The sequence below is a fragment of the Micropterus dolomieu genome, linkage group LG03 (genome assembly GCF_021292245.1).
Source record: "Micropterus dolomieu isolate WLL.071019.BEF.003 ecotype Adirondacks linkage group LG03, ASM2129224v1, whole genome shotgun sequence".
Classification (NCBI taxonomy): Eukaryota; Metazoa; Chordata; class Actinopteri; order Centrarchiformes; family Centrarchidae; genus Micropterus; species Micropterus dolomieu.
The window spans coordinates 24,763,285-24,790,342 of NC_060152.1; the positions used below are offsets into that span (position 1 = coordinate 24,763,285).

The following is a 27,058-nucleotide window of genomic DNA, read 5'->3' on the forward strand; positions in this document are numbered from 1 at the left end:
TTTAACAAATAAAAAACTGAAAAATTGGGCGTGCAAAATTATTCAGCCCCCTTAAGTTAATACTTTGTAGCGCCACCTTTTGCTGCTATTACAGCTGTAAGTCGCTTGGGGTACGTCTCTATCAGTTTTGCACATCGAGAGACTGAAATTGTTGCCAATTCCTCCTTGCAAAACAGCTCGAGCTCAGTAAGGTTGGATGGAGAGCGTTTGTGAACAGCAGTTTTCAGTTCTTTCCACAGATTCTCGATTGGATTCAGGTCTGGACTTTGACTTGGCCATTCTAACACCTGGATAGGTTTATTTGTGAACCATTCCAGTGTAGATTTTGCTTTATGTTTTGGATCATTGTCTTGTTGGAAGACAAATCTCCGTCCCAGTCTCAGGTCTTTTGCAGACTCCATCAGGTTTTCTTCCAGAATGGTCCTGTATTTGGCTCCATCCATCTTCCCATCAATTTTAACCATCTTCCCTGTCCCTGCTGAAGAAAAGCAGGCCCAAACCATGATGCTGCCACCACCATGTTTGACAGTGGGGATGGTGTGTTTAGGGTGATGAGCTGTGTTGCTTTTACGCCAAACATAACGTTTTGCATTGTTACCAAAAAGTTCAATTTTGGTTTCATCTGACCAGAGCACCTTCTTCCACATGTTTGGTGTGTCTCCCAGGTGGCTTGTGGCAAACTTTAAATGAGACTTTTTATGGATCTTTAAGAAGTGGCTTTCTTCTTGCCACTCTTCCATAAAGGCCAGATTTGTGCAGTATACGACTGATTGTTGTCCTATGGACAGAGTCTCCCACCTCAGCTGTAGATCTCTGCAGTTCATCCAGAGTGATCATGGGCCTCTTGGCTGCATCTCTGATCAGTCTTCTCCTTGTATGAGCTGAAAGTTTAGAGGGACGGCCGGGTCTTCGTAGATTTGCAGTGGTCTGATACTCCTTCCATTTCATTATTATCGCTTGCACAGTGCTCCTTGGGATGTTTAAAGCTTGGGAAATCTTTTTGTATCCAAATCCGGCTTTAAACTTCTCCACAACAGTATCTCGGACCTGCCTGGTGTGTTCCTTGATCTTCATGACGCTCTCTGCGCTTTAAACGGACCTCTGAGACTATCACAGAGCAGGTGCATTTATACGGAGACTTGATTTCACACAGGTGGATTCTATTTATCATCATTAGTCATTTAGGTCAACATTGGATCATTCAGAGATCCTCACTGAACTTCTGGAGAGAGTTTGCTGCACTGAAAGTAAAGGGGCTGAATAATTTTGCACGCCCAAATTTTCAGTTTTTTATTTGTTAAAAAGGTTTGAAATATCCAGTAAATTTCGTTCCACTTCATAATTGTGTCCCACTTGTTGTTGATTCTTCACAAAAAATGACAGTTTTATATCTTTATGTTTGAAGCCTGAAATGTGGCAAAAGGTCGAAAAGTTCAAGGGGGCCGAATACTTTCGCAAGGCACTGTAGTTAGCATAAGGTACAGTAAGGGTAACATCTAGCGGATGGATATCTCACATTATCTTTTTGTTGTGTGCAGTAGTCCAGCAGGAACCCAGGTGTCTGCAGAGAGCTGCAGGATTCCTCTCTCCCAGTTCATCAAGAACTCTGCCCTGCGTCACAACCACTCCACCAGCGCACCCACCACCCCAGAGCTGCATGTACGCCGACAGTACTCCCAGTCCTTCAGGTACACAGTGAAGTCTGATACATTAGTCATGCAAACAGAGCATAAAAACATGTGCACTATATTTTTAATAATTCCACATGATATGTCTCCCCAGACTCCCCAAAAGTAAGCTATCTGCTGACATTGAGCGCCTCAGCTCAGAGAACAGTCGAGGGCGGGCCAGGCTGCCCCAGCGGCGCTGCTTTGCTGACTTCATGGTGCGTTCTCCAGAGTACTCTCCCCTGCGCTCTTACCAGTCTAGCTCTGAGGACAGCAGCTCGGAGCACTCGTCTTCCTCCTATATTAGCTCTCCTGGCAGGGACGGACCCACTGAGATCACAAAGCTATGCCCGCCGCCTTACGGATTACACTTTGGAGCACAAAAGAAAGGCCAGCTCAGCTTCTCCAGCTCACACAAGAACACCAACCATTGTCAGTCCAGCCCCAGCCACGTCAGGGCCGCAGCAGAAGACGGCCCCCTCTCCCCACAAGACCTGGACATGGCAGAGCGCTTCCTGTCCTCTCCTCATGTGGCACGCAGCCCGCAGCAAAGGCAATGGCAGGGGGGAGCATCGTGCCCGAGCAGAATCCTCAAGCCCCCTCCACCTTACACCAGGCTGGTGCGAACGCCCTCACTGAAGGAGTACCCGAACCACGCCATCAGGCTGATGCCCAGGGAGATTGTGTCGGAGGAGCTGAAGTCCTGGCACCAGAGGAATCAGCTGCAGAAGTTACGGCCAAGCTGCGTGGATCACCAGAGCCCCCTGAGCCCCACTTCACCTCATCTGCCTCCATTTAAACAGGTTGGTGCTGAGAATGACACAACTCACCTAAATTATATATTTATGTACAGAATGCGTTGGGTGAACACTAATTTAACGACTGTTTCCACAGGGTTCAGGTAATGTGATCCTCCAGAGAGCAGCAGACGGGACTCCAGTCCAATGGTTCATCGCAGAGGATGCTGAAATCGTGAGCCAGGTGTAGCTGAGACCTCTACTGCTCTGTAGTATGTTCAGTAGGATGTTTGTTATTCCTTTCTATTTATCTCTGTATTTATTAAGGTTTTGGACTCTCTGTGAGATTGTATGCTGACATGATGCAGAAAACCTATCGGTAACCTGGCGAGCATGTTTCCCTCTCATCTTTTTAATTTAAAACTAAATGTAAGGTGCTAAGCTAGTTTTTATTTATTTTAAATTGTTTTCTAATAGATGTTTCTAAAACATCTGAGGTGAATTGAGCGTCATACAAAAACAGATTTTAAAAAACACACGTGCTGTGGTTTCAAGAATTTCTTTGTGGCTGGCACACATTTTGCACAGAAAATTCAGCTACAGTAGTTTTCAAATAGGTTTCCCTGTTCCTAATATAACTTACAATGTTATATTTATCTGTTATTGAAAGTTTCCACCTTGTAACATAGAGATTAAAATTTTGAAAATGCATTTTATATGTATAGTTACAATTTAACACTTGTCTGACATGAAGTAAGATTAACATTTTAATTTTTATTAACTCTTAATATTTAATCACTGATGCCTTTAATGGTGGTTTGATGAATGTTTTCACTGCAGTTTGGTGTTTTGTTACTAATCAAGTGATTGTATCAGTTTTGATATTTTTTGTATATTTATAATAAAAACTACAACTGAAAGTTTGCGGTATTGTTATCTAGAAGGTGGAGGTATTTCCTCAGATTAAAAAACAACAACACAAAGTACTTCAAAACACATGGATGAATGAACCAAAAGTGTTACATCAAAATGTTTTGTATTTATATACAAAGAGCTTTCCAGACTGACACGGGCGTTTCAGCTGTTCTACACACTTGATGTTTACAATACACAGAATTTAACGTCCAGATAACTGTGTATTCCAGTTCATGGCTCAAGTGCTCAATCACGAAGCTTCCAACAAAAGATATGTCACTGTGATGACACAGAAAAGCACAAACAGGTACATGCAGATGAGCGCCCAGCGACAGCGACACAACCAGTGAGGCTGAGGACGTTGTCTCCGCGAAGAGCCGTACCTGAGGAGAGCAGCCAGTCAGTGTTGGTCCAGAGGTGGAAAAAAATCACCAGAGGCTCAAAAGGCTTTGAAAAACACAGGTTGACTTACGTGCCCACAGAAAGCTGCCGGTGAATATTCTTACTCTTCTTCTCCATGTCTGCTTTTTTCTTCGGTAACGGAGCATTGCCCTTGTGTCTCTGTCGCAAAGTGTCCAGAGGGAAACTGTAACAACGAGACAGTCGACACTATCAATGCAAAGTCACAAAAGGACGGAAAAAATGGGGGATTCGTCTGAGAGTGCAGTTTGTACTGGCGTCAAGAAAATATCCTGTTAAATGTCTTTCAGTCACAGTTCCCTTTGTTTCCAAGCCCACAATTACTAATAACATTAATGATGGCTGGTTAATGGTTCATGTTATTCATTACATGTGTGCTTTTCCTGCTATGAGAAGTCAAAGAATCTGCAGTCAAAAAGCTCTATTGTTATTTAAAGTACTTGCTCTCTGAATTGCTGGTGTAGGCCTATCAGTCACAGACACTGCAAAGTCATGCAATGTGGCAGCATAAAATGACAACAAATGCCAAATGTAGAAATATATATAAATATAATATGCTGTTGTATTGTGTGGTGTTCCAGATATTTTAATCATAAACAGTGATTCCAAGTCATACTTTTTGCTTTGCATCTTTCTGGTGGCCAGTTGTTCTGAAGGGAGGCACTCTGGGTTGGGCGTGGGAGAGGGCTGCGGAGGAAGCTGAGCAGCTGAAGCTTCTGACACTGTTTCATCTGGATCCAGTGGCCTTTAATAAAAAAGAGAGAGAGAGAATAAAAAAGGAAATCAGGTGATGCACACCTGCTGATCATGTGGCCCAGATACAAAGTGCGAACACTGAGCCTCTAGTTGACCTTGCATCCACTGAGAAGCTGTCGTCCCTGGCCGGGGCAGAGAAGCTGGACTCGAAGCTCAGGGAGGGGAAGGTGCAGAAGGACTTCTTGCTGGAGGATCCTCCATGAGTGGCCCGCTTTATCTTCTCCTGTAGAGACAAAGAAGAAGACACTCATTTGGGTTTCTGGATGATAACATTTATAAAGAAAGGGGGAGAGAATACTAAAGACACCTCCTTACCTGGGTTTGGCTGGGAATTACTGATGCACCGATCCTTCGTCGACTGCTGTTCTAATGGGAAAAAAGTTAAAGAATACAAAATAAAAGGCAGACTCAAGTGACGAAAAGGTAGTTGTACCCATATTATGTGTAACTATCTGTGTACCTGCTGAGAGCTTTTCCTTCTGTTGTCACTTTCCTCTGGCTCTGGAACAAGACATGGTGATGAGTCAAATGTTGCACATGGCAGCAGAACAAGACAAACATCATGAATCAGAGACCTGGAGATGCTCTGGGGTCGACGACGTTTCTGCACGGGTTCCGTTGCGGGATCACCTTCTTGGCCTCCTCCAGCTCAGCCACGCTTCTGTCATGTCGTCTCCTAAGATTCGCCACGTGAGCCACCATGAGCTCGACCGCCCGACTCACGCGAGCCTCCTATGAAAGACACGAAAAGTACCATACAAACCATAACAAAAGAGCAAACTGTTTTAGCTTTAATGTGCATTAATAATTAGCTTTTGTCTGCTTCAATAAAACCAGGCCTATTTGTTACCGTCTCAGTGTGGACATTTCAGGGTGGTCAGTACAACCCAAAAAGTGATTTTTATCCTCCTCAGATTGTTTGAGGCTTAAAGAGATGAAAATATTAAGTATTTCACATTGACAAAGCAGAAACTAGAGAAAGAAAAAATGTTATTTTTCGTTACCCCTTTAATCATTTTGTGACTCCTCAGAGTTATTCTGGGACCCTTTTTAGGGCCCTGACCCACAGGTTGGAAACAACAGTCCACCATCTACTGAGCCGTCCAGAAATAAAACAGGAGCAGAGGAGCCTCGGTGTACCTGGTGCACAGCACCGAGCACCTCAGCTGTGTTGGAGATTCGTTCCACAGTCCCTCCGAGGATGTCCAGAGACAGCTCCAGCCTCTGCAGGATCTTACTGCGCTTGCTATCCAGACACAGGCCCTTCAGTGTCTGAAAACACATACAAACACACCTGTGCACTTGCTCTCTGGCAGCGCCATTTAGGTTTATTTCAGATGTCATTTACTGCACCTCCAGGGTCTCCCTGCCTCTGGTGAGCTCCAGCTGGATGTTCTCCTCAGCCAGGTTGCGGGCGTGCTCCTCCGCCTGCAGCCTCTGCTTCAGGGTGTACTGATCACAGCGGAAGGCCAGGGCGATCTGAGAGAAGGCCGTCTGCGAGGAAGGACAGTATCATTTCTTTCACTCAGGTTTTCAATGCTCCCTTACATTTCAGATGTTTATGTTTGTTTTAATCTCTGGTGCTGAAGAGAAACAATATTTCATGTAAGTGTATTTCGTGTGGCTGAAATGACAATAAAACCTGAAAACATTTAACTTCAACCGAAGGGGAATATTGTAAGACACATGAATTCTTGTAAGTCATGTAAATGTCCAAGATTTTACCAAATACATTTACATCTGCTGCCTAGATATTTAGATATTCAGCATAAACTAAACAAAAACTACACTCTTTAAAAAACAAAAATCATTTTTAATGTTGTAACTTTGGGTGACATATGCGTGGTTTTTCTAACTCAGACTGCTGCAGACTCATATTAGCTGGCCAGTGTGAACAAGAGCAATGATTACAACGAGCAAACCTCTTCCACTTGAAAAATTGTGGGCCTATCCTTTACAGCAACATACAACAGGCATAATGAGCAAATAATGCATGTAATATATGATAAGATAATACAAGTACACAGAAATGTTCATGTGGGCCAATACAAAGAGGAAAAACTGTATGTAGTCTGTGAGATATCATGGTGAATGAGACGCGGGCGACCTTACCTCCAAATCTTTCTCTGACATCTCTACACTGTCAGAAAACAAGATGATTGAAAGCTTACTGAAAAGTCAAAAAAATCATGTTATTTAAATATACTCTGTATTGTATAGCAGGTAAATACTACACCGTGTCACCTGTTGAGGCCTACGCGCTCTATGATGGACAGCTCGTTCCAGCTTGTGATTGGCAGCTCTTCTTGGCTGCATTCTGTTGTAAAGATACAACCCAGTTTAAATTTAGAGACATGATACTGGTTGCTGGACTCTTCAGTGAACGTTTTTGTGACTGTTACCTTCTTCGCTATCCTCACTGCCCAGCATTGTGGCAAGACAGCAGCTACTCGTCTCTGCATCAGGCTGAAATGAGTTCAGAAACACTCAGTGTCACTGAACTCCACAATCATTCAATACAAAGTGTTTAACGGGATCTTGTAGGACGGCTGGAAGATTATTTGACTCACCTCAGTGTCCATTGTGTCGTCACAAGAATAATCCGAATGTCTTACTCAGGTAAAAAACAGATTATATTGTTCATACGCTCTTCACAGTCAACAGTGGATTTCTCATTGTTGCTGAAAACACATTATCACAAGTTCCTGTCCATGTTTGGTTTGTTTCTCCCTCTGCCTTTCTCCTGTACTGAGAATAGATAATCCTATTAAAAGATCCGCAGTCAAACTGAGCGGGATGACCGCCCCAAGAGGCTCACAGGTCGCTATGGATGTACCTGTTGCTGTGCTTTTATCTTTAGTAAATAAATGCCGGTGTTGTCCCTAGTGACGAATCACATGCACTTCTACATTTAAAAGTTTAATTGATTTTTGGGTTTATATATAGCAGCTATACCTGCTGGTGGGGGTGTTAACCATAAATTCAATTTAACAGTTTTATTTACTGATTTGAAACCACCACAGTATTCTGTGAGGTATAACAGTGTTGCATTGTCTGTGTTGTACAGTTTGAAAGGGCCCCCCTCAACAGGTCAGCTGAGTCAGGGGATCTCATTATCAGCAGGGTTCCCCCCACCACAATAACATCAACTTTATCATAGTGTTCAGTAGTATCAGTCCAAAATTAGACCTGCTGTAAGACACCTTAGACCATTAGGAGGGGGTCAGACAGTCACAGGTTGAATCCCTCCAGAACCGGCTCCAGGGTTGTCAATTTACAATTTGAGGGATTATTCTGCATTAAGTTCATAGAGGGACCACCATATAAACATTTATGACCTTTAGATTAACCAAATACAACAGAACTAGGCTGATCAATCCACAAAGTATTGATAATGAGCCTTGTTTTGGTCAATACTCAAAAAACATATCCATCCGATGTTAAAATGCTCTGGGCTTGTGGACACCTTTACACTTCTTTGCCACCAACATGGAACCGGCTCACGCACCCAGTTCTGCATTGTTCGGAGCCATTTTACCAAAAATAAATTTGTTTGGAAACCCGACAATTTGGTTCCCAGCTGGAACCCCAAAACAGTGACATATTACATAGAACCTTATGCAACACCCTCCATTATGACTCATCCTCGATTACAACTGTCCTGCTTTCATGGGGACACTGGTTAGTTCACTAGATGGCACAAATATATATCTATATCTCTCTCTAAAATTTTGTCCATGACCATTAAACACTAAAAAGCGATGAAAACCAAAGTTTCAATCTGACAAAAATAAAACAACAAAACAGTCAACTTCGGAGCATCTCCACATTTTATTGATAGAAAAGCTGTAAATTTAATAGAGGCGTTGGGGTTTGCCCATGGTGCTCTTGACGTAGAGGGCTCGCACGTTCTGCCAGTTCTTCTTCAGAAGAGACACCAGGAAGTTGACAGCCAGGTGGATGTTGTACACAAGCTCATCCTCTGTCATCTTGACGTGTCCTACAGCTACAGCCAGACAGAGCACCTATGACACAAAGAATATTGTTCAGTAAGGCAACAATCAATTTCTTTATCACAACCTCAATGTCTACAACAGACTTGCGTACCTTCTTCATCTGGAATTTGATGGTGGATTTGACCTCGTCCACCTTGGTAGTCATGTTTTCGTTGTGTGTGAGCAGGGAGGGGAACTTGCCGGCCTTGTTCAGCCCAGGGCCCAAGATACGAGGGATCTGCTTGATCAGAGACTCAGAGGCCAGGAAGGCATCGTACTTCTTGGCTAGAATGGGAGGGGAAGCAAGAAACAAGATATGTTTTTTAAAAACCCTGTCCACTACAATCGTCCCAGTCAGGTTGTTCATGATGTCAACTTCTTACCGAGCTTCTTGACAAGCTTCTTGTTCTTGTTGAGTTTCTTGAGAGCCTCGATGTCCATGTGTGGCAGTTCAGCAGCTTTGGCCTCGTCACAGTGCTGCTGGTCTCCCAGGACGCAAACAGAGAACTTGGGCCTGGGGAGAGTCTTCAGCCTGTAGATTAACAAAATCAGTTCAAGACACTGCTCACGACCACATAAACCCAGGGGCCATCAGTTGGAAGTAAGGCAGGTATGGTTGATAATTTGACAGATGAATTATCAGATTGCATTCTGGGTGTTGGTCCAGCCACATAATCTGCAATGTGGTCAGTCAAAGGACAGCTGGCATGTGCATTTCTGGCCAATACAGGTATCTGATTATCAATCTAAAACTCGTTTTGTACAATACAGCAACCGGAGGGGAAAAAAACTACACAAAGTTTTGATGAAAAATGTTGGCTCTAGGTTTACTTCATCCCCAAATGACACATTCCTGATTCAACAGTGTAACAGAAAAACTCTTACCCATACCACCACCATGGCCGGTGTCCAGCTGACCTCTTTGGTAACGTAAATTGGTCGGCTTGAGGACATGAACTTAAAAAGCTCAGCCACTCAAAACCTCCCCTCATGTTTTAAGACCCAGGGTAGGGGTCCGCCCGCTTTGCCTTCGCCAGCCAAGGCTGGGTCAGCTCAGTCAGACTACCCAGAGTACTTCTCCATGTCTGCCCCTGGCCTGTCTGGACTTTTATTTTTTACTCTTTGAGATTGCTGTAATTAATGGCCATTTCACAGGCTGCTTAAATACTCAGACAGGGCTGGAAGCACACAGGGAAAAGGGTGGGTGAAACAGTAAAAGTTCGAACCTGACAGTGCCGGAGAAACGCTTGTCCTTCTGGGGGTCATAGTTTTTCAAGCTGATCTGAAGCTCCACTGACTCCACAAACCTACAGACAGACGGCAAGTTACATTACAATATCCCATTTCTGCATTTTATTTCAAGGCCCAAATGTCTCAGGTTAAAACACTTTGGTCGCAGGAACTTACTTCCTTTGCTTGGACAAAGAGCCCTGCAGGACCTCTCTTACGGCTTCATACAGCGTATCCCTGGAAACCTTACTGTAACATAAAAATATCAGAACATATGTTGAGGAAAATGCATTGTTCAATTCCTCAGTGAAGCCAGTTCCGTGGTGTATCGCAGCAAACTAACGGCGATAAAATCGCTAGAAAGTCCGGAAAGATTTATATTAATGTAATATAGGAGAGCTAATGTACACATCGGACGTTGGGTTGTTTTCTAAAACACGTTTTAAATCGGTGGATGAAGGCGGATTACATCCAAAATTTAGCGTGGCAGATTGAGCACCGGCAGATGAAACGGGCTCGTATCTGTTAAGCTTCATTAAATGCTGAAAAACTGCACTAAATAACAAAACAGCCGCATAACATAATAACACTACAGACGTGGGATGGTAAAACAACTTAGTGTAAATGTGGAAACAGTTTATTTTTTGACATTTGTAGGATAACTTGGGTCTAACCTCATTTTAGCGGCTTGTCCCTCTCGCCTTGCTACGATGAAAAGGAAGTGCCGTGGGAAGTTACGCAAAATAAAGGCGGCCTTCTAGTGACGTCATCAAAACGCGTAAACGACGCTTTTTTTCCTTTTACTCTTTTACTACACACATCTATCTAAACTATAAAAATAAGGACGTTGTATAATATTATTAATCCGCGTCGCTTATTTAATGTGGTTAGAAATAAATATAAATATATCTTGCTGTATTTCAGTGGTTCTCAAACTGGGGGGCGGGCCCCCCTGTGGAGGCGAACTGCCACTGCAGGGGGGCATGGACGGTGAGCAGACCTAAAGTTGCATGAGATTCATGTGGTGATAAAGAGCTCTAATGCAATCAAGGCTACTTTGCTAACCTGAATCTTTTGTTTTATTTCAGTCGTCAATGCTGTTAAAGAAATCCACTTTTGCTGGAGTCGGGGGGCTGGAACTTTTTACGGCTTCTAAAAGGGGGCGTAACAGAAAAAGTTTGAATTATGCTTATTTTATGACGCGCTGTTCTCAATTTAGGGAAATAAATGGCTAAAAAAGGAATTGTAGACTGTACTGACATAGTGACTAAATGTAAATGCTCCCAATAAAGCAAAGTTCAAACCCCCCTGTCTTTTTAAATTAAGACCGCTGGGTGTACAATTCAGTATCCCAATAAATATTTACAGTTGAAGAAGTACTTATATCTGGAGAAAGAAAAAGAAAAGAAAAACAAGCAATACCTTAATATAAAAGTCCCTTAAGAGTCCTGCACTCAAAATCTTACACAACAGCACAGAAGAATTATCAAAAAAATTTACTTAAAGAATTAAAAGTACTTCTGCAGCAGAATGGCCTGTCAGTGCTGTATTAATATATACAGTACAGATTTTGTTATGCAGATGCCATAACATAAGTAGCATTTTAGTGATGAAGATGGTTAATGTAACAATATTTCTAATTACTTTATATACTATTGGGTATATTACTGTCCATCATATTTTTGAAGTTGATTGGGTTTTGTATGTAATATCTGAATCTGCAGGATAACTTATATAATAATTATAGTAGGAAAAAAGTACAATATTTCCCTTTGAAAAGTAGTTAAGTAGAAGTTTCAGGACCACAAAATGGAAATGTTCAGGTAGAGTTCCTTCAAAGTTGTATTTTAGAACAGTCCTTGAGTAAATGTACTTAGATACATTCCACCAATGTATGTTTTTAATGTTAAAAAAACGTTATGTTTAGTATTCAAAGATGCTACACTGAATCCAGGTAAAGCTATGCCAAGGGCAGATATTTCATGTCACTGATGGTGGGGACAATAAAACATCTCCCAGCTGAAGATGTTTAGAAGTTGCTGAGGCATAGGAGAGCGGAAACGCAGTGGACTCGTCAAAAGTTAAACGCACTGGACTCGTAGTAAAGAACAAGAGCTGTTAACTGTTTGCGTACCAAATACATTGACTAGATGCTGACGGACAACAGTGGTTAGATGTAATTGTTTTGATCAAAATAATTGTTGGGACAGTTCAGTAGTTATTAGATGTTGGTAGGGACATGACCCTACAGTCCCTAATAAATTCTACACCCTTGAGTTATACACACACACAGGCACACGTACACACACAGACTGACACACAAGTACAGACACGCACAGACTGACACACGCACACACAGGGACACATCATGAATGTAATAGCAAACTTTTAAGTACACAAAAGTCAGCATTTTGGAATCTTCTCTGTAAGACCCGACAAAATTCGACTCTTTCTGTGTCAAGCTGGTGGAACGAAGTGCTTCATTTTCAAGTCAAAATATTGTCAAAAAGTAGGCAAGCACTTATTTAAACGGGTTTATTAACAGGCATTAGGTCAGATGAAACTTCATGTATGTGTGATTCTTTTCAAAGCAGCTTGGAGAGACTTTTTCAGGAAGGTCTCATTTAACAATAGGCAACCGCACAGGGAGTGTTTGTGTGCAGCAGTCACCTGGAAAAACAGATTATGAAGAGAGATTACAAATACTATTTCAACTGTTTAGCCATTTTGTGTGATACACATTTACAAACTTACACGGCTGCTATATTTGGTGAGGACTGTTAGCATCATTTTTGCAAACTTCACAGACTTTGTGAATTGAGGACCCTGGCTCACGAGCTGTTCTGTGAACTGTGTGAACAGTTCTTCACTCAAATCAGGCTGAAAAACAAAAGAAAAGAAACAGACACCTCAATAACAATGAATATTATGACTAAGTGGTCTTGCAGCACTTTCCCCATGAATAAACAGTGAGATTACCTTGGAGTCTAACAAGCTGTGGATAATGGAGAGCACTGCCTCATTCCATGCTATTTTGAATGTCATTCTGTAGGGGGGGTGTAAAAGACTCCATCAACAAACAACTAGTAACCATTTGAATCTATTATGACTTTATGCTTATTTGACTTTTTACAGCAGTTACAAGTAAACACAGAATTTAATTGTTTTATCTTACTGAAGCACCAGCAGTCTGTAATGGGAATCCAGGCAGCCTTCTATCAGTCTGTTTAGCAGCTCAGCCTGTGGATTCCCTGATAACAAAACAAGGATTAACTGATGTTGGGGCCAAGGGGTGAGGAACAAGGTCCTGGCTCAGCCCGTCATCTGTCCTGTTTATGTGTACTTGAACCAGGACACCGAATCCATGCCAGCTCCATGCCAGCTCCAGGGCTGCTGCTCTGTAACAAACTGACTCTGACTTCTCCCCCCCCATGATACGCAGTGTTAATAAATGATTACTGCCCTCAGCTGTAGCTCTACCCTTTCCTCACCAATGTTCTTTTCCTCTAGAACTGGTCCGATTAGAGCGTGGCACATTGGTCTGGGAAAGTGGCTGCACAGTGATGTCGCTGCAGTCACAAGACATCTGGATGCCGGTTCTGACAGTGACAGGACCTGCAGGTATAATAAAACAATATCCTGTCACAATCAAACACAGCCACTCATGTTGCATCCTTTGCATATTCAGTGATGCACCTTCTCCAGCAGGAGGCTCTTGATGAGTGTTGCTGCCGTGCTGTAGCTGAGGTCAAGAGAGGGAGCCAGAATACTGCTGCACAGTTTGGGCAGAGTCTGTTCCGGTAAGTCAGGAAAACTGAGCAGGCAACAGAACACCTCCACCTAAACAGGAGACGTAGAGATGTGGGTTAGTACTTTCACAACTCATCAGCAAGCTTCATGATTGGTCAAAAAAGGTATTTCTCCTGTGCAGAGTGTAGGTGTAGAGCACAACGAGCTAAACTTAGTGGTGGTAAGTGGTAGTGGATAATCTGTTTCTCCACTTTATTTCTTATATTAGAGCTACTAAACAATCAGTGACACATGTACAACATAATACAACAGCTCTAAAATACCTACTTACCTACTTTTACTTTGTTAAACTCATTTTTTGTTGAGATCTTCACTCAGTTAAATTTCTGAGCTTATATTTGTCTTGGATAAAATCTTAAAAACACCTTTAAATATTTCAATGCAGGGATAAAAAAAATGATGAGGACATACTTGGCTGGGGTCACACTCGTTCAGCACTTTGAACACATCTGTGGAGCTCTGGTCCCACTGCAGATAGACAATAATAATGATTTTAGTATTACAAAAAGTTACTCTCAGTCTGTGCCAACAGTTCTGGCTAAAAGAAAGTTTCTTCTTACCTCTGTCTGATTTTCCAGTAATTCTTTTATTTGAAAAACAGCGACCTAAGCAAACACAAAAACACACCAAGTTTTGTTATTTCAACTGTTTCCTGAGTGATGAAAATGAATACAAAGGTCCCATCAGCATACTTTTTCTGTTCTTTAATGGAAAGTAATTAAATTGGTGAAATTATGAAAATGGATAATACATTTCAGCGCAGACAGGACAGATAAAACCTGTCTTCCCTTTGAGTGTCTTTACCTTTATGTGTTCAGGTAGGGCATCACACCCACTGTCTGGTGCCAGCTGCAGTTCTTCAGCAGGGGTTTCTACTGGAGCATCACTTTCTAATCTTCCTGAAATCTCTTCTTTTGCGCTCTGTTCTTCAGCATCGAGCAGCTCACTACCAAAGACATCCACCTTCAGCCGTTTACTCTGCCGTCCTGTTTCCTCACCGTCTGAGTCCAGGGTGACAAAGCTGGCCTTCCTTTTCCTTTGTGTCCCCAGCTCCGATAAACCAGACTCACTCTGCGATTCAGATTCTACTCTTTGACCTCTGAAGCACTCTGCCCATCCTCCAGTCTCACCAAAACCGGCCAAACGCTGTGACAGCTTCTCTAGTCTCTGGCTGCACAGTGGAGTGTACAGAGGCTCCTCACTATGGGCCCCGAGGTTTCTTTCCAGCTGTCTAACCAGAGCAGTGACCCAGGGGCTTGGATGAGGGTCCTGGCCGAGGCACGTGAGCAGATGGAGGACAGCGGTCCGAGGAAGAACAGAGTGCACCAGGTAGATGAAGGACAGAAGGTTATGTTTGAATAATGCTGGAAACAGGCACACCAGGGGTTTACTAGGTGAGGAAAGAAAATGTGTGTGAGGCATTTGACATAATATAGATGTGAGCACTTATGGACTGATGATCATTTCATGGTATTAAGCAGAAGTCAATAGGGTGTTATGTTAAAGCACAATCAACACATCAGATGCAAAGAAAAATCCCAGTACTAAAACTAAAGAATAAAAACATGTTTAAAGTTACTGTTTTAACTTCTTAAATATAACATTTTTAGATCATAAATAGGGATTTTACGGATTTAAATGTTGAGTTAGTCTTGACTACTTTATATACAGTAAAATGGTTGAGTCCGGTGGTTCCTGACACTTTCTGGAAGGATCACAACATACAGTAGGCTAAATCAGCTCCGGTCTTTTCTCTAATCTTTACTTTTTTTGTGTGCCTAGGTTGACCGTTTTGGGTCTCTAGCAATTATTTAAATGACACTATCTGAAAAGTTGAGGTGTAATGTATCCGACATGGGGCGCCAACTAGTAACTAGTTTATGTAAGGGGTCACACGCCAAAGACTGAGAACCGTTGGTTTGGCCTTTAACAATACGTTACAGAGTAAAAATAAGATATTTATTTTCTTAAACGTAGCGGAGTAATATGTTAATACTTAGTAAAGTACAAGGAGTAAATGTACTTAATTCCAGCACTGCTCACTGACATGCCACACTGGAACATTTCCAATACGGAGATTTGCTGTGGCAAGTTGAAATGCACACAGTTAAACATGTCTGATGTGAGAAATTATGCAACGTAATGTGGTTAAAATTCATATAGTTTAACGTTAATGAGTTAGCTTGTCATGTTCCCACACTCAACATTAATGTCCTGGTGTTGATGTTATTAAAGTAAGAATCCCTTCCTCCACTGACTCGTTCTACTAAATTAACGTTGTGTTTTCTTATTTAAACCTTTTTTCCCCCTCAGTTCAAAAAATTTGCTTCAATACAACATACAGACAAACAGTACGAGTACAGAGCAGAGAACTTGCCAGGGGAATAAAAACACAGCAAGAGAAATATAATACATTAAAATAAGACAAAATGAAAAGAGCTGGGATAAAGTACATAAATTCACAGTTTTGATAGCTTTCTTGTTTTGGAATGAGTTTCATATCATTTTTCTTGACATTATGTGAGCCTATTGTGTCGTACGTGTGCGGTTCTTTTTATATACAGCCTATGGTGCGGTTAACGTTACTTACACAATCAGAGGCTGCGCTTCAGAGTCTGGACAGGTTATTTCGTCTTGGCACAATGTTTCTATTAAGTTAGACAGTGACATTTCGGGGTTGGCCTGCTGCTGCCTGTGGAAGACGCCCAGAGCTCTGTGGGCACCGGAGGCTCCAGACAGAAGCGACCAGACCAGCAGCTTCGACTGCGCGTCGAACCGACTCAGAAACACAGTACAGTCCATACTCCGGGGTGAGATTTTCCACGATGCCCGGTCAGTCTGCTGCTGACCTCCCGCCATCTTTGTATACATGTCTTCTTCGCGAGGGCAATTTCAATACATTTGTGCTGTACAGTGCACAGCGCCACCTAGTGGTAAAAGCCAAGAGCGTTTAGATTATATCCTCTCAAACCAAAGATGAACCAATTTATAACTGGACAAGTGTTAAGAGCACGACACACATTTCAGAGAGACAGTGTGAAGCAATGTTTTATTTTCTGTGTACAAGTACAACTTCTTTAAAAGAAATAAAAATCTTAACATTTTACATTCTTGTCAAACCTAGGAAGAGGGGCGTTGTGGCTGTTACCTTAGACAGGTACCATCACTAGTGGACATTAGCAAGGAGGGTAATAGTATAGACAATTAAAACTACCATCCACGCAACACTTAAAAATATCAAAATGGTCACAATTCCTCAGACAGAAGTCAGAAATAAGCACTCAAAATTAACAGTCTACATGTTTTACTCTATGGCCATGGGAGGGTGAAATAAATCCAAACTAGAAGGCCACAGTTTAACCACACAATCATTAGAGATAGAGGTTATAGTGTCCCATCTAGGGCGCTTACTTCTAGAGCAGGGGCACCAAAAGCATGTGTTGTGGCGAGCCAAGTGTACAGATTCCCCTTTCCAGACTGTAGCAGCTGATTTGATTACTCTCTGGTTGAATGAGTGCTAATCTGTAAAATTACCTGCTATAGTCTGGCTGCAATTAAAAACCTGAACACACTTGGCCCCATCATGGCGCATGGTTGATATCACTGATCTCGAACATGGCTTCTCAACAAGATGTTTCAATACTGACAGAAGGGTCAAAATACAGCCATGTGTTCTTCTGGGGCCAGTTTTATAATTAAAACCCCATCACATTCAGTGGTTTCAGGCACTGACAAAAAGACTGGAAAAAAAAAAAAAAAAACCCTCAGAAATCACACTCCTCAGAAAGGTAAAAAGGAAAGTCAAAGTCGTCATCATCGTCATCACCACCTAGAAGGGTCATGGCTATGAAAAGATTAAGAAGGTCGACGCCATCATAATCGTCTTCATCTTCTGTATGATACTGTTGATCAAGAAACAAAGAGTGTAAACGCCAGCACATTGCCCCATGTATACCAATGGTGGTGAAATCTTGACAGCATAAAACAGGGGTTATAATTACCGGAAATGACCTGTGACGTGCATGTTTGTCATGTCGATAAAGGCACTCTGCTTTGAAGGGGCAGCATCTGTATCTCGTGTAGTAACTGCAGCTTTTCTTACTAGAATCACAGGAGATGAGAGGACAGGAGGCCTTTCAGTTGCATGTGGCAATTTCTCACACAAATTCACCATTGGCCTGAGATTTCAAGCAATGTCACATTAAAATTTACATAATGCTAAAAGGAAAACTGCATTAAAAAAAACACCATTTTATTCCCCTATACTAATGTAGCACCATAATGGATGTGCAGTTCTAGCTTGCAAATATAGTTTTAATACCTAATCAGGGTAATTCAGCCCTGTGAAATGTGTCTTCTGTATCATTACCTCCTTAATTCAATGCATTTTGTGTTGGTCCAATCAGATACGATTAGTATGCTTTTTGCATCAAAGGAGCTACTTTATGGCTTAACTTTGACCTACAATACTTCTGTACCAGTTTTACACCGTCTTCGTGATTACAGTTCAGCTCAAATCCATTCAACTTTTAGAGATCTAAATTAAGGCTGCACGATACTGAAAAAACCTGCCATTGCAATTTTTTCTGTGATATATATTGCAATATGAGAGAAACAGGAATTTTCACCAGATTACCTTAATTCCCCCCATACATTTTCCCTACGAAATAACCCCCAAAATTCTTTTCAAATAAAACAATCTCTTCAGTTTTAACACTTTGTGTGCCAACTATCCTTTAAGCTTTAATGCAGTAAACATATTTTAAATGAAAAAAAAAAGAAATAAAAAAAAAGTGCATCTTTACAAAAGGTGCTTCTCTTTTTGCAACCAAATCCACCGTTTCAGTGGTTTTCCTCCTGTTCCTCACTTATTTTCAAGGCCCATTTTGGCTGTTGATAAACTGATCAAGAACAGTAGTGCAATTGGTTGTTCTGTGCATGCAGAGCCTGCTTGTCACTCACTAACAAACTGTATCCAAGAACCCTTAAAATCGTTAAAAAATAACTCAGTTGATATTAATGCAACCCCCACAGCACATCAGGCACAAGAATTACTTCTTAAAACGTCCATGTTCAGGAACCCCCCCCCCCCAAAAGAAAACATGCAGGATAAGTGATATTAAGAGGATGACTGAAACCTATATAGAGAACTACATATCCATGATGTATAAAAGGGGTAGACTTAAATTCCTTTAAAACTCTCTCTCATGAGTCGCGTTAAGCCCTGCTGCAGTCATTAGTGCATCTATGAAAGCTGAATCTCACACCATACCTGAATTTCTCTTTGAAGGCAGCGACTACCCTTTCCTTTGCTTGACCTTCAACCCAGTAGTTGTTAGGCACATAGAAGGGTGACCTTATGCGGCACTGTGGGCAGCTCCTGAGGAATAATCATTAAACAGTGATGTCAAGTGAAATCTTTAACGGGGTATCGACAGATACAGTTAAATAGTCAAATATTTATGAAACTTTTTGGGGAGGGGTTGTGAGTCTGTGGTGATGTTTCATGTTTTTAATAATGGACCCCTGAATCTGACAAAGTTGAACTGAAACCTACTTAACCACGTCCGGCCCGAGGTCTTTTGTTTTCCTCCAGGTCATGATGCATTGTAAACAGAAAGCGTGACTGCAGTTTGGAAGGATTCCAAAGACATGGTTTCTTGGGTCTGTCTTTTCATACACTTTGTCCATGCAGATCCCACAAGTCACATTTTTACTCTGGAGGTAGGCCTGCATTTCCTCCACTTTCCCTTGGGTACTAGAGGGCGCAGCAGCAGCTCCACCATCCTCTGTTGTATAACTGGAAGAAGTCTCCTGGTCACAGAAACTTTGTAATCAGTATAAGCCTCCTGGGTTCAATTTGGTTTAATTCACCAATATGCCCTGTAGACAGATAAGACTTGAAAATGAAGCGAACCTGCTCATTTCTTCCAACACATGCTTGTGCATCCTCAGAGCTCTGGTTCGAATCACAATAAGCAGTGTGATCAGAGAGAGTATCTGTAAAGAGAAAAAAAAAAGAAATAAGGTTAGTGAAGTATGGAGGAATGCTGACCCAAGTCAGTTTAACCCATGAAACAAACACCAAATACCGTGCAATGGTTCCTCCGCAATATGTGCTGCCAGGCGCCCAATGTTGAGTTGAGGATTTGACACATTAGGCATCACCTCTGATCTGCGGCATTCCTGCCTGGACATCACCTCAGCCTGCAGAAGAGCAGGCTCTGACCCCCTTCTGTCAGGTTGAGCGTAAGCCACAGAGGAGGAGGAGGAGGAGGAGACGGCAGGCACTGAACCTCTTCTACCTGCAACAGCTGCATCAACTTCAGGTTGAAGAACATGGAGGTATCTAGAGGTGGAAAATATTGAATGAGTAGAGGAAATATATGTGCATGTCATCTTTTCTCATTTATTTACAGTGGGGTAAATAGCTTACCTGCAGCGTTCACCATACCAGCATCCACCTTTCTGGAAGTACCTACATATCTGGGCTGACGGTATAACTGGCCATTCATGACGATAATTACACCTTGGACCAAATCTGCAAGAGCCATTTATGAAACGCCTGTAATGCAAAGGGACGGAAGTGAATTTTTCCCATGTTGAGTTAGAAGCTGAGCTGTTTTATCTCTTTTGGGGCAAGTCTGAGTCAAGTCACAAGTTTTCATAAACAAATCCCAAGTCAAAAATGCAACACAAGCCATGTTTGTTTGTTTATACATAGCTGAGGCCTGGTCCATTCAATGCATAGGTACAAATAATAAGTGTGAGGCAATGCAAGGCCTGCCTCAGGTCCCAAGTCAATAAAGTCCAAGTCAAGATCGTATAAAAAGCTACACAAAAACATACTAGCATGTATCGTTTAACGAGTGGAAAATTCCAATAACGTGACCAAGGTTGTGGAGTGTTAAGGACAGAACAGGTAACGTTTAAAAAAAAAACCCACAAAGGTAAATAAAAGACAATTAACCGTTGCCCTATTAAAAGTGCTAGTAACAGTATTTAGAAATACCCAGTTTTAAGTTTGTGTAATGTTTAGCTAGCTGGAAAGGGATAACATTTCACACATAGTTGTGGGTCCCTCAACGCCTCAATAAGTTGTGTTTACGTGCTGTCGGAAATTGAGGCTTCCAGCTGGTGCAAAACGTTACCAACAATCACTTAGTTAGCTACTTAGCTATGTCGAAAAATTGCGAAGTTATAGATGAGTTTCACATTTAACGCGATAACTAACACTAAAAATACAGAACAGAGGGCATTGCCGTTGCCCATAACTGACTTAACCTCAACGTTAAACTGAACAGTTCCGGCTAATATTTCAACAAGTTACCGTTAGTTAATAACTTTTCATACACTCCATCCTTTTGTTCGCAAGGCTCTCCACGCTACCATTCTTTTCCTAAAGTTGAAAGCCATAAATGAACTTAGTTTCACATTGTTGACAAGTTTTGATCGTCAAAAACGCACTTTTGAGCCATAACGTCCGCGTTCGACAGCAGCACTTCAAAGCAAAACGTTAGTTAGCACCACAGGGTGTCGGTGGCACCAACAGGCAAGTTAGTAACGTTTCTCAGGATCAACGCTACTACTTTCCCACCATGTGTCCGCTTAAAACACAAGCGCCGCTTACCTACAGATACTTCTACTACGGACCGAGTCCATCCTCCGTGTGTTTTGAGCATGCCGCCGAGCACCCTCCATCTCAGTATCTAAATAGTTGACAGCCGTTTCCCTTTACCAATCAACTCAACAACGAACCAATAGAATCGTGGCGTGGACGTTACGTATTACATATTCCGATTTGACCCAACGTTTAATTAGCTATGGTAATCATACCAGGGAGTACTTTAATAAGTGAAAAAAGTTGATATGTGCATTGTATTAGGCATATAAGCTGCCTCTTAATAAAAACAATGGAGAAAAATCGGTGTTATGTTTCTAATAAACTTTATAAGTGAGATGTAACTAAACTAGATCTCTAGATAGGTTACATGTGACTATCAGGACGTAATTTCAAGTCTTCACATGTTTTTGTGAACAAATATGTAAATCCATCACTTACACAGGCATAGAGGTAGCTTACATCAACTTTTTTGGTGTACTTTGCCATTTTTATCCATCCACACCTATCAGCCAATAATATCAAATTTGCTATGTGTACCAATAGCAGGAGTTAAGGCCCAACAAAAAAAAGTCAGATTAGATGAGACAGTGGAATAATGTCACAGATCATACATTAGAGGTAGATAGGGATCAAGACAGAATAAGAGCACAAGAGGAGGCTTCTGAAGGTTGACTGTGTGCACAATTGCTCACATACTGAAGTCCATTCAGAAGAAAGTACAGTGAAAAAAAAATAAAAAGAGTTGCTACAGAATATATGGGAATATGTGGGGGTGGGGAAGAGTTGGAAAATTATGAATCCTGGTTACACTATTGTAAGGCTGTTACACTTTGTGCCTCAGACAAGACAACTCAGACTGTACACAAGAAGGGTAGTAACCTAGGACTGTGGTTATATCTTAGGTGAAACCGGAAATGACTTATGATACTAGTTGCTGTCTGTTGATTTCTAATCTTCAATTTTCCTAATAATGACATCATGGTACAGTATGCTGGTTTTAGGTAAATCCTGTGTGAAGGCGTGAAGTCCAAATTCCTCATCACGGAAAAGTTTGTTGGTATGCTTGACGATATATTTGGTACAACCTAAAGTAAATAGACAGGCATGTAATACGAAAGAGCAGACACTTATTACACAAAACAAGATGATAATTCATATTTTGCCCTTACAAATATGATCAACAATTACAAATAATTAGTAACAGAATTACAAAGAATAAACTAAGAAAAACCATAAAATTGCAATTTCATAATAATTTGCATGTCAAAATAAAGAAAAAAACAAACATGCGGTCCCTTGTACTTCAATGCGCTGTGTGTTTATAGTGTCAGCTTCAGAAACAAAATCTGTGCAGTTACCGCTTGGGTAGATGGCTTTAAGACAAAATCTATATAACTTGGATCTCTACATTTATTGACAAATTGGAAAAAAAAGGTATTGCACAGACAGCTGCTTGAGAGAGCCCTACACTGCTGGAGCCAGCCCAGTTTGTGTTCTATAAACCAATTGGCAAAGTAGCGCGGTCACTGATGATGACAATGATGTAAACAAAAACCTATTTGTGCATCTTCAGATTTACCAAAAGTCTGAGAACAATCACTCCACCAAAGACATTGGCATCATAAGAAATTCTTGCACAGCACAAACTTGACGGCTCTCTTCTGTTTCAGCTATGCCACTGGTGTAAGAACATGAAATGCTTTCCCTTCACAGCAAAACACGGAGCTTCGGTGAGCGAGGAGAAGCTCTCTCTAGACACTGCTCTGGGGTCAGCTTTGCTATTAGAATGTAATAGGAGCAGCCTCAGTGAGAAAACATATCGTTCTCTCTGGTAAGCGAGCGTTGTGGGAAACTAGGACTTGCAGCAAATGATTCCAGATGCTTATCTCACACACACACACACGCCACACACACATTACTGTGCTGAGGGTAATGCAGACATTGAGAAGACGTTGCTGATTGTGTTAGCCCTACCACGTAACTTTGCCTCATCATGTTAAAGTCCATTCCCGTACTTGGAACAGTGCTTGTACTGAATGCAGTGTATTATTATTATAAATGTAAATTCATTCTGTAACAGTATCACTAAAAGCAGTCTCTGCTGGAGAACTAATACATGTCTTTGTATATCTCCTGTAGTAGAGGGTGGAGCGAGGTCTCCGACTCAGTCTTTTTGATCTTCTGTACAAGGTGAACGTTCTCGGTAACCAGCTGACGGAGGTCCGCCATCTTCTGCAGCAGCTTCGGGAAGAGGTAGACTGAGTCAGAGTGGTTTGCTTGAAGGTGGAGGTCTAGGGCCTGGAGGATGCTGTCCTGACTCTGCTCCACCTGCTTCACGTTCATTAGCCCGGGACGATCTGCGAGAACAGGGGACACCTTATGATGAGTCACAAGTAAAATTTTGCCAAATAAAATAAAATGTAACACCTGTTTCACAGTCACACATATTAAAGTATGATGGGAAACCAGAAGGGACGATATGGCCTTACTTACTTATTATTTACTGTTATATCACATTTTTTCCCCCACTACTAACCAGCAGTACATAAGAATAACTACTAATAATATAATTAATTGAACTAATGCAAATTGGACACGTTTGGGTTTCCCTGTAAGAGCTTCCTAGCAGTGGTGGTACTACTAGCAGTGACAGTGACTGCTACAGGTCTGATGGTGCTGATTGAAAAAGTCAAAAGATTCAACAACCTCCCGAATACACAATTTACAGTTGAAACAATCCCTCTTTTAGTCTGTTGAGAGTGTCTCCCAACATCCTGCAATCGGATACAATGCATACATGCAGATACCCTGAACATAACAAGCAAGTCTGACGTTCTTCAAACTAGAAAACCCTTCAGTGTTACCTCCACAGAGAATAATGGCAGCAACAAACAGGGCCAGGTCACTGTCATCCAGCTCCAGAGCGTTAAACTTTACAGCAAACTCAAACTTAGGCTCCATGATCTCACTGAAGGGCTTTCTTAAGCTGCGCAGGAACTCCCTGGTCACAAAGCCTTTGCCATTGGCCACCAGCAGCCCATCTTTGTTCATGATAGAGGGCAACATGGCAAAAATGGCCTCGTGCACGCCATACTTCAGCAAAGTCACCTGCAGAAAAAACACAGATGCTTGTATGTTAGTACCTCAACGAAACAGCGACATACAAACAATCTCACCATATAGCACACTGCGTAAACTCACCTGATCATTAAGGAAGAGGTCCACGAACCCTGGAATGCACTTGGCAAACTCGGTGAGCTCTCGCACCGTCTCCACCGTAGTGCATTGGCAGCGGTAAAACACATGGACCCCAATCTCCTTCGTCAGGGGTGCACCTGGAACTAGCTGGCTCCATACTAAACCACTCTCTGCCTTCCAGAGTGTGTCCACGTCGTAGATTACAAATGGCTAAAAGGAGGACAAAACTGCTTCAGTTTCTAAACAAGATAGCATTTGAAGCAACCGGCAGTTTAGGACCAGAGCCACAAAGCCCTGATAATAGATAGAACAAAATATTCCTGTGACCATATGATGATCATGTATAACTTATAGTTCAATATATCTGTTGAACCAGGCTGGCCAGCTCAGAGGAGCTGTTCTAAAACTGGAATGTACCGAGGTGCTGCTAGTTTTGCCCGTTAGGATGCTGCGGGCCCTCTTCTTGGTCATGCTGAGGTTCTTCAGGTAGGCTGTGTTGACTTGTTTCGCCAAGGTCTTCAGGTCTGAACCACCTGGTTTGCTGTGGTTCAGCTCCTCTGCGAGCAAGCCTGCCACCAGCTTCTTCCTCTCCGCCTCAGGCATACGTCCATATCGGATCGCTGAGCAGACACACATAGACATGCTGGTCTTATTTTGAGTGGGTATTTCCGGACACAGTGATATGGATGGGTTCTGATAACTGGTTTTGTTTTTTCCAAGTTTGCAAAATACCCACTTTGGTAAATCAAAATAAATCAACCATCCCCTCAATAATACCAGAGAAACAGCATTTTTCATGCATGTAAAAAGGTTCCAAAGGAGTTTAGAAAGGAAATTAAATAAATGAGCAGATTTGTTACTCACCTCACATTCAATAAAATCCATCTAAGCTAAACCCTAAGTAAATTACACATTAAACATTCAAGTCTTGGATATGTAAATAGAATATGCCTAATTATTTTAATTAACACAGCCTAATTTATTGAGTAAACATGCCAACATATTTTCCCTCTCACCATCATGGGACATTCCCAAAGACAGGCACTTCTGGAATCGACAATATTGGCACTTGTTACGATTCTTCTTCTGAATCTTGCAGGAACGTTCACAGCGGTCATATTCCAGTTTCATTCGCACGGTCCGCCGGAAAAAGCCCTGAGTGAGAGACAACGGAACCGGTTCAGCAACTCATATCAAACAGCACAAAACTATCGTTGTTGACCTTTGTAATCTTACTTAGCTATTTTGCTGTGATGCAAACACTGCATTTACCTTGCAACCTTCGCAGGCATGCACGCCATAGTGAAAGCCAGAGGCCTTGTCCCCACAGACCTTACACTCCACGCTGATCCCAGACCCTGTGCTGTCTTCTCGGCCAAGACGCAGCTGTTCTGACAGCGAGGGTGACGAGGTATGGGACAGGTCTGCATGAAAATAAAACAAACAAAAAAACATGAATATTAAGGCTTAAGAATTATCTGTCATCTAAACGTGTCATGCTTCAGGTCAGGATTTTGGTCTTACCTGTATAGCTGGATGCTGCGCTGCTGTTTTGCTTGCTGTGATTGTTCTCCTCATCCAGACTCTCTTTCTCTTTTTTCTTCTGGTCCCCTTTCAGGCCTTTAGAGGCAGGAACTGCCTCCTTCTCCTCCTTGTCCTCCTCATTCTCACTTTCCCGTGCCTTCAACTCTTGCAGGTCTGTCAGCTCTGACACACTTGTCCCCCCACAGCTGTCCGAACCTCCAGAATCTCCCTCTGGTGGCGTCCACCTGACATCAGCCGTGTCCTGTGGGGATTTGGGGGAGGAGTAGCCGTTCACCCTGTCGTGCTGCTCTGTAGCAGTTGGCTGAAACCCTTCCATGGTTCCTGTTGAAGCTGACTCAGCGGCTTCCCTCCTGTCACGTTGCCATCATAGCTCCACTATTGAAGAATGTAATACTTTGATTTAAATAAGCAATATTAAATGAACAGTGTGTACTTAACATGTGGATTACAGTCAGAGCAGGACTGACCAACAGAACACTTTTAACTGGTCTCAAATGTCCACAAATCATATGCCTTGCTATTAGATCCAGGATGTGAGCAGTTAAAAATCCCATTCCAGTGACCACAGTGTCACTAGCCAAACTGAGCATAAAGCCTGTCATAACACCTTGCAGAGCCAAAATGCTCCTCTAAATCTCTGTTTGTCATGAAAGCACACTGTGCACAAGGAATATATGGTGGAGCTATTTAGCTTTAGATCACTTGAAACTGAAATAACAGCATTTACAAGTCTTTGACAATGTGTTTCTTTAGGTGTCCTTTCCCGAGCCAGTCCATTACTACTGGTTGTGTTTCAGCAGCCAGGGAATGCCCTTGATAGTAATAGGCTTATGACATGATATACACACGCTGTGTAGGCATGCCTGGATTAGCCTCTAGGGAAGCAGAACAGACAAGCAGGGGCCTCAGACCCATTAATAAAGCTGAACACCCCAGTTTTGCATTGAGACAAACTTTAAGGCAACATTTTACTAATCTGTGTGGGTGTTATGCCTAAAATCGTTAATAATGACATATGTCTTTTCAAATCCATATCGCCCTCTCTCTGCCTCTCTCGCTTGCTCGCTCATATATATATATATATATATATATATATAGAGAGAGAGAGAGAGAGAGAGAGAGAGAGAGAGAGAGAGAGAGAGAGAGAGAGAGAGAGAGAGA

The 27,058-nt window shown here is 42.0% G+C and overlaps 6 protein-coding genes across 11 annotated transcripts in view; all 6 read right to left on the minus strand.

The window, feature by feature from the left end:
* ulk4 (unc-51 like kinase 4) overlaps positions 1–27,058 on the minus strand; it is a 163,185-nt gene that overhangs the window by 1,946 nt on the left and 134,181 nt on the right. The gene's annotated exons all lie outside the window — the stretch shown is intronic.
* On the minus strand, positions 3,504–7,185 carry si:ch211-163l21.11 (inositol 1,4,5-triphosphate receptor associated 1). Its single transcript, XM_046043717.1, has 13 exons — positions 7,066–7,185; positions 6,898–6,961; positions 6,740–6,812; positions 6,608–6,635; positions 5,849–5,989; positions 5,636–5,767; positions 5,071–5,227; positions 4,956–4,996; positions 4,811–4,861; positions 4,591–4,718; positions 4,356–4,484; positions 3,792–3,905; positions 3,504–3,702 (listed from the first exon to the last, which is right to left on the minus strand). Exons 1-13 carry the CDS (start codon positions 7,075–7,077, stop codon positions 3,570–3,572), a joined length of 1,203 nt encoding a protein of 400 aa, XP_045899673.1. The 5' UTR covers positions 7,078–7,185; the 3' UTR covers positions 3,504–3,569.
* rpl10a (ribosomal protein L10a) lies at positions 8,308–10,482 on the minus strand. Its single transcript, XM_046043722.1, has 6 exons — positions 10,395–10,482; positions 9,898–9,969; positions 9,717–9,797; positions 8,874–9,022; positions 8,603–8,775; positions 8,308–8,520 (listed from the first exon to the last, which is right to left on the minus strand). The coding sequence occupies exons 1-6, from the start codon at positions 10,397–10,399 to the stop codon at positions 8,350–8,352; spliced, it is 651 nt and encodes a 216-aa protein (XP_045899678.1). The 5' UTR covers positions 10,400–10,482; the 3' UTR covers positions 8,308–8,349.
* On the minus strand, positions 12,242–16,404 carry fance (FA complementation group E). The gene is made up of 10 exons (XM_046043713.1): positions 16,121–16,404; positions 14,335–14,920; positions 14,091–14,135; positions 13,942–13,998; positions 13,417–13,560; positions 13,212–13,335; positions 12,896–12,971; positions 12,700–12,766; positions 12,475–12,600; positions 12,242–12,390 (listed from the first exon to the last, which is right to left on the minus strand). Exons 1-10 carry the CDS (start codon positions 16,399–16,401, stop codon positions 12,286–12,288), a joined length of 1,611 nt encoding a protein of 536 aa, XP_045899669.1. The 5' UTR covers positions 16,402–16,404; the 3' UTR covers positions 12,242–12,285.
* Positions 16,561–21,316, minus strand: mkrn4 (makorin, ring finger protein, 4). Of its 2 annotated transcripts, none has more exons than XM_046043718.1 (8): positions 21,161–21,316; positions 19,967–20,095; positions 19,623–19,879; positions 19,448–19,530; positions 19,088–19,344; positions 18,803–18,910; positions 17,532–17,631; positions 16,561–17,432 (listed from the first exon to the last, which is right to left on the minus strand). In XM_046043718.1, the coding sequence occupies exons 1-8, from the start codon at positions 21,229–21,231 to the stop codon at positions 17,295–17,297; spliced, it is 1,143 nt and encodes a 380-aa protein (XP_045899674.1). In that variant the 5' UTR covers positions 21,232–21,316; the 3' UTR covers positions 16,561–17,294. The 2 variants fall into 2 exon arrangements, with proteins under 2 accessions (XP_045899674.1, XP_045899677.1); XM_046043721.1 differs by lacking the exon at positions 21,161–21,316 and adding an exon at positions 20,998–21,142.
* The window catches only part of ppardb (peroxisome proliferator-activated receptor delta b), an 8,309-nt gene continuing 2,711 nt past the window's right edge, over positions 21,461–27,058 (minus strand). For all 3 annotated transcript variants that reach the window (XM_046043714.1, XM_046043716.1, XM_046043715.1), the window contains exons 2-8: positions 25,877–26,272; positions 25,625–25,776; positions 25,369–25,507; positions 24,770–24,972; positions 24,356–24,562; positions 24,019–24,262; positions 21,461–23,511 (exon numbers count right to left, since the gene is read on the minus strand). In XM_046043714.1, coding sequence (XP_045899670.1) covers positions 23,264–23,511; positions 24,019–24,262; positions 24,356–24,562; positions 24,770–24,972; positions 25,369–25,507; positions 25,625–25,776; positions 25,877–26,213 — 1,530 coding nt within the window. In that variant the 5' untranslated portion in view covers positions 26,214–26,272 and the 3' untranslated portion in view covers positions 21,461–23,263. The remainder of the gene's footprint in view (positions 23,512–24,018; positions 24,263–24,355; positions 24,563–24,769; positions 24,973–25,368; positions 25,508–25,624; positions 25,777–25,876; positions 26,273–27,058) is intronic.

What these genes read in the sequence shown, in the direction of transcription:
- si:ch211-163l21.11 (XM_046043717.1), bottom strand. An exon ending in GAGGCAGGGAGACCCTGGAG is followed by an intron (nt 5,768 to 5,848) that starts GTGCAGTAAATG and finishes ATGTGTTTTCAG; the next exon opens with ACACTGAAGGGCCTGTGTCT. An exon ending in GAAGGAAAAGCTCTCAGCAG is followed by an intron (nt 4,862 to 4,955) that starts GTACACAGATAG and finishes TTTTCCCATTAG; the next exon opens with AACAGCAGTCGACGAAGGAT.
- rpl10a (XM_046043722.1), bottom strand. An exon ending in GAAGCTTGTCAAGAAGCTCG is followed by an intron (nt 8,776 to 8,873) that starts GTAAGAAGTTGA and finishes CTCCCATTCTAG; the next exon opens with CCAAGAAGTACGATGCCTTC. An exon ending in TCAAATTCCAGATGAAGAAG is followed by an intron (nt 8,521 to 8,602) that starts GTACGCAAGTCT and finishes TTTGTGTCATAG; the next exon opens with GTGCTCTGTCTGGCTGTAGC.
- fance (XM_046043713.1), bottom strand. Translation starts at nt 16,401, where the DNA reads ATGTATACAAAGATGGCGGGAGGTCAGCAGCAGACTGACCGGGCATCG. An exon ending in AGAGCCTCCTGCTGGAGAAG is followed by an intron (nt 13,336 to 13,416) that starts GTGCATCACTGA and finishes TTATACCTGCAG; the next exon opens with GTCCTGTCACTGTCAGAACC. An exon ending in TCACCAAATATAGCAGCCGT is followed by an intron (nt 12,391 to 12,474) that starts GTAAGTTTGTAA and finishes CTGTTTTTCCAG; the next exon opens with GTGACTGCTGCACACAAACA.
- mkrn4 (XM_046043718.1), bottom strand. Translation starts at nt 21,231, where the DNA reads ATGGAGGGTGCTCGGCGGCATGCTCAAAACACACGGAGGATGGACTCG. An exon ending in CGTAGTAGAAGTATCTGTAG is followed by an intron (nt 20,096 to 21,160) that starts GTAAGCGGCGCT and finishes TTTGCATTACAG; the next exon opens with GCGTTTCATAAATGGCTCTT. An exon ending in CTCGGGCCGGACGTGGTTAA is followed by an intron (nt 18,911 to 19,087) that starts GTAGGTTTCAGT and finishes ATTATTCCTCAG; the next exon opens with GAGCTGCCCACAGTGCCGCA.